Source organism: Berghia stephanieae, chromosome 9, assembly GCF_034508935.2.
Source record: "Berghia stephanieae isolate SIO BIC M18660-M18661 chromosome 9, UCSD_Bste_1.3, whole genome shotgun sequence".
In the NCBI taxonomy this organism is placed as follows: Eukaryota; Metazoa; Mollusca; class Gastropoda; order Nudibranchia; family Aeolidiidae; genus Berghia; species Berghia stephanieae.
Window position 1 is genome coordinate 13,363,032 of NC_088368.1, and position 5,908 is coordinate 13,368,939.

The 5,908-nt window shown below is 40.1% G+C and overlaps 1 protein-coding gene across 5 annotated transcripts in view; it reads left to right on the plus strand.

Annotated features, from left to right (window-relative positions):
• The window catches only part of LOC144979721 (ras-related protein Rab-27B-like), a 101,881-nt gene extending 99,598 nt beyond the window's left edge, over positions 1–2,283 (plus strand). For all 5 annotated transcript variants that reach the window (XM_078926672.1, XM_078926673.1, XM_078926674.1 and 2 more), the window contains one exon: positions 442–2,283. In XM_078926672.1, coding sequence (XP_078782798.1) covers positions 442–682 — 241 coding nt within the window. In that variant the 3' untranslated portion in view covers positions 683–2,283. The remainder of the gene's footprint in view (positions 1–441) is intronic.
• The last annotated feature ends 3,625 nt before the right edge of the window (positions 2,284–5,908 follow it).

A 5,908-nucleotide genomic window follows, 5' to 3' on the forward strand; every position in this document is an offset into this window, starting at 1 on the left:
TCTAACCCACATCCCTTCCTTGGATTGTCTACTCTTCTTGCTTCCATGTGTAACCACCTCTCATTGCTTCCTCAACAGTGCTTCATCGCCAACTATTTTCTTTGCCTCCCTGTTATTCTTCCTCCTAGGGGATATCCGTGTCATGTCAGAGCTTGTCTTGTGATGTTGTGGGCAGGTTTTCTAAGTGTATGGCCCATCCCATCCCCACTATACCTCTTTCCGATATGTTTATTTATAGGCTTTTTGGTTGGCAGCCGCCCAATAATTTTCATTTTTGGCTTTATCCGTCCACCTGATGCCCAAACTAGCCTTAGATGATGATGTTGATGATGATGATGATGATGATGATGATGATGATGATGATGATGATGATGATGATAATAATAATAACCATTTATTATAATGATGATGATGATGATGATGATGTTTATCTATCCACAGTCTTCCATATTTTGAAACCAGCGCCGCAACAGGTCAGAACGTCTCTAAAGCCATGGAATGTTTGCTTAACATGGTGATGATCCGAATGGAGCAGTGTCTGGATCAGACCCAGCTTCCCCACACCGACAACAACAACGGTGCCAAGACAGAGGGTGCTGGTGGTGGGAATAACAGTGGTAGAATGCATCTAAAGGACCCCTACCCCGACTCCAATGGATACACCAATAACTGTTCTTGCTGATTATTTAATATCATGTGATAATGATGATATGTGATTCATATCTTCAAACTGGTATTATGTTGAGTTGAACCAGATGTCGAAAAATTATTTATAAATTAAAAGATTATAAGATTGTTTAACTCCTGCCTTAGGAATTTTGATGAAGTTTCCAAGGAGCTGGTTCTAATGGTTTGGTGGTCTCACACTACAATATTATGACATTATATCTGGGAGGAGAATTCTAGTTCTTTGCCGCAACGTGTACATGTGTTACAGTTGGAAAGTCCTCACCGATGTAAGGTAGCCGCTGTTAGACATGTTCCAGACATAGTCCATTTGCAGATACCCAGTACCTCCACGTGCTGGCACAGAAGTCTGGCAACCTCTTTCCCAGTTTTGAGAAGATTACGTCCCTGACCCCAATAGGGACCGACTTTTTCCAGTTCGACTTTCATCTCATATGTGCCACCCCGTTCGAAGTCAGGGAATCTGCCAGGACTTGTTTCGGCTCGTCCTAGGGGCACCATTAATTAATTGTCTGAGTTTCTCCAATTCCCCTTTCTATTTTCTTCAGCCTTGTCAGGCGATCGTCTCTCGCAGGATATCGAGGGGTGGGGGGGGGGGGGGGGGGGGGGTTGGATTGCTACCAGTATCGAGCCTCATTCTTTAGGCGTTGTTTCCAGCTCCCCGACACAATGTGCATAGGCATGCTGTGTTTTGCATCTACCTTCTCATCGTTCTTGCTCCTACCCCACATCGGAGAGCAATACTACACGGTGAAACATAGTGTCAGAGCGGAGGTCCTCAGAAGCACCTGATCGGCACCCCAATTTGTTCCCGCTTGTTTCCCCATATTACTGTTACGTTTGTCTATCTTCTCGATATGGACTGAAAAGGAAGTTTGCGGTGCAGCGTAACCCCCCAGGTGTTTCAAATACAGTTCATATGGTTGAGCTTGGTCGTCGACTTGGACGTTCAGTTTCCGGGTGTGCCAGCCGCTGACTAGGTGGAAAGCTGCGGCTACGGTTTTTGAAGTCTTCATCATCAGATACTGCTTGTCAAAGTCGGACGTAAGTTTGCTTGCATCCTTACTGAGAGTTGTTTCGAGACGGGTCAAGATCTACTATGGGCAACGGGACCCAATTGTCGGCTTATGCCAGCCTCAAGGAGGAAGTATTCGGTATGTCGCTAATGTAGACATTAAACAACATTGCTGTCAGAACAGATCCCCGAGGAACTCATTCATCAGTTTCCTAATCTTGCTCGTTACCGTGGGAAGGCATGTTGGGAACGAGTTTAAAATTTCAAAGGCAGGGGTTCAAGAATCGTATCATTTTACTTTTTCAATGACCTCTCATTTGTAATTTCTTATCAAAATGTATTATTTTGTTTTATTTTATTTACAAAAGTGGATTCTTGAATTCAAATTTTTAAAAATTGACATTGAAAATTATCATTGTCGTCATGAAAAGATCAGAGTGATAATAGACTGCTAGAAGCTGTGGAATGTAAAAAGTACTACACAAAAACAGATATAACAGCTTCAAAAAAGAACAAAATACCGGACAAGGAACGTTTCGGGTTCAAAATCATTATTCAGCCAACAACAAAAACAATAAAAATATAAATACATTGCTAAAAAACATATCGACGACTAAATAATTCGTACGCCCTCCCTGTTGAAGAAAAATATTGGAATGTGACATGTTTTAAATAAAAGATAATAGGGGCGTTTTACAGTAAAATCTTGTTTTCCCCAACACCCAGGGGCATTCTAATCAGAAATACTAAATTTTATCACTTAGCACTGAAAAAAACTACATTTACCTCCCCCCCCCCCCCCCCTCCCCCACCCAAGAAAAAGAATGACACATTAGGACCCGCATGGTGTAAGATAAAGATCTGAAAAAGTGTATATATGGAACAGTGTCAGACAAACCAGAGGGAAAATTATAAGAAAAAACGTCCCAAAAAAATGAGCCAGCCAACCTGTGGTTTTCTTTCCGGCACTGTTCCATACACACTTTTTTTTAGATGTTTTAAGTAGAAAACATGGACTAAATCTAAGCCTCGTGTTAGTGATTGTAAATGTCATTTGTTAGTATCTAAACCATCTCGACATCATACCGTTCTGAAGCTGTGTGTCACATATTGTACTCACGACGTCATGAGGGTTATATGTCGTGGTGGCTTAGTTGCTAACAAATGAAATGAGAGAGAGAGAGAGAGCGAGAGAGAGAGAGGCGTAAAGGAGAGAGGGGGGGGGAGTAAAGTAGAGTGAAAGAGAGAGTAAAAGAGAGAGGAAGACTGAACGAGAGAGAGAAAGAGAAAAAAAAAAAGAGAGAGAGAGAGAGAGAGAGAGAGAGAGAGAGAGAGGGGAGGGAGCGAAGACAAATTTAGGGAGAGAGAGAGAGAGAGAGAGAGAGAGGGAGAGAGAGAGAGGGAGAGAGAGAGAGAGAGAGAGTGAGTGGGGGGGGGGGTTGTTGAGAAAGACAAATATTTCTGGGGAGAAAGAGGGAAAGGCAAAAAATACAAACAGAGAGAGAGAGAGAGAGAGAGAGAGAGAGAGAGAGAGAGAGAGAGGGGGGGGGGAAAGAGAAAAAGAGAGATTTACCACTTGTTACCACAATAACTCCAGATCGGTGCTTAGTTCTCCGTTGAATATCAAATTATCGTTTTGCCACACAGGCTACCCCCGATAAAACAGATTACGCAATGCAGGTTATATATAAACCATCTTATCGTGGCAAATACCCAAACGTTTCAGCTTATGAATTTGTGTGTATTTGTCGATGCTGCTCCGTTCGTATTCAAGAATTAATATGCATGTGTAAAGAATGTGTAATGCGTAATGTGAAATGTGTATTTTAATATAATATGCGCAATCTGTATAATTTACCAAACTGATTTGTTCAGAGCTTCTGTCAACCCCTACTCCCCTCCCCAATAAAAAACATAGAAAACAAAGAATTAAAAAGAAAACAAAGAATAATTATAATAAACAAAAAAACAACAATAAGTAAATAAGTAAATAATGTATATAGACTTTTATAAAAGAAACTAGACAGTTGGTTGTTTTTTTTCCTTTAATAGTGCTGTCCTGGTTGATACAAATACAATACCATATAAGGTAAACTATCTAGACTTGTGGTGTACAATTTATTGAATTTGAGTAACCTGTTGAAAAGGTGCAGATATTAGATAAAACCAGTCATTAAAAAATCGATTTTGCAAAATCAAGCACAAAAATGAAATCAGCAAACGACGCACTGCTGCATAGTAAGGCTTATGTGAAATTAACATCTGAAATATTTTATCTTTATGTATAGATAGTTCGAAGATGACGTCATTCGGGTCTTTGTTATTGTTTTTTGCCATCTGTGTTTATGAGTAATGCTCACTGAACTGTATTAACCTGACTATAAAAGTTCATGGTTACACACAGTTTTGTGTGTTGGTCCGTTATACTTCCGGATGACAATGTTATGAGCTTCTTAGCCAAGCGCATACTATCTATACCACGTACCAATATGCTTTCCCTTATGTTAAATAATAGCAAATACAAACTGTGTAGTTTATTTTGTAAATGACTATATTAAAAAAAAACATGACTGATCACAAACATTTAGACACACGCACACATACACTAAAATTGGAAAGGGGGGGGGGGGGGGGAGGGAAGGTGTGCTAGACGTTAAGTAATAAAACATATCTTATGACGTCATATGCATTTCTTAACATTATTGAAATCCAACTTTATTCAATAACTTTTTTATTCTTGTTTCATATCTCTGGGGTTATTTTTTTTTTGTTTCTGTTTTTTTAAAAGGTATTTTGTCTCTCTTTCTTTGTATTATAATACCGTTTCATTTATTGTTGTTTCATGTCATTTCATTTATTATCTCAAATAAAATATTCTGTGCGGGGTCTTTTGACCTCCCATAGTGTGCAGGTCAGTTGCTGTGTTTCCCATACCTCCATATCTGTATTCTGAGATGTTTTCTGTTTTTGTATTGGAATGGGATTACTTGGCCTTGACGGGAACCTTGGCTGTGACGGAATCGGTTAGTCTTGGAAGAGGAATTTATTTTTATTTACTTGTAAATTCTCTCTCTCTCTCTCTCTCTCTCTCGCTCTCTCTCTCTCTCTCTCTCTCTCTCTCTCTCTCTTTCGTTCTTTATCTCTCTCTCTTTCTTATTCTCTCTCTCTCTCTCTCTCTCTCTCTCTCTCTCTGTTGTCTACTGGGTGGTGTTCCTGACCTCCCATGGTGGGCAGGGAGGTACTTACTGTGTATTCTATCCCACTATATCTGTTTTCCAACTTGCTTTCTGTCTTTTTCTTGGAAAGAGATTACTTGGTTTTGTCCTGGTCCTGGTCGGATGCCCTGGCTGAAAGGGAAACAGTCAAATGTATAGTAAATCGACACGAATCTTTTTAGCTATCAACGATCAAATTCGGTCCGGTAATATATTATGTAGGTGCGCGCAAATAAATTTGGCAATATAATGCCCTAGCAAATGTAGACTCCTTTCTACGTTCTCTCATGGGTGAGATAACGCTGTTAACGATCAGGTGCTCATTTTACAACTGAGTAGGGTTGATACGATCGACAGAGGAAAACTTTTGGAGATATTAACAGACATAGTTGACGAAGACGAGCTCCGAATAATCCGATTTCTCCTCAGCAACACAAAGATACAACCAAGGATATACGGGGCCACAAAACAGACGCAGTTCGAAAGTAACATCGGGACCCCACAAGGAGATAGTCTGAGCCCGATTCTGTTCACAATATACTTAGAACACGCTCTGAAAGAAGTTCGAAAAGTCATTCCAAAACCAACGACTCATGTTGAGAATGCAATCCCTAGAGAAATCGCCTATGCAGATGATGTCGATTTTATTGGATCAACACCAGCAAATATAGACATCATACAAAATACCCTCATGAAATATAACCTCTAAGTCAATGCCAATAAAACCGAATTTACAACAATATCGAGGAACAAAGAGGAATGGAAAAGAACAAAGAAAGTCGGCTCACTAATTGGAGACACCGAGGATGTACAAAGAAGAAAACAGCTATCAAACGCCGCACTCAGTAAACTCACCAATGTATGGATTAGAGGTGACAAAATAAAGAGAAAAACCAAACTGAAACTGTACCGTGCTCTTGTAAAACCAGTACTTCTGTATAACTGCGGCACTTGGGCGTTGACAAAATCCGAAGAAGAACATCTGGATGCC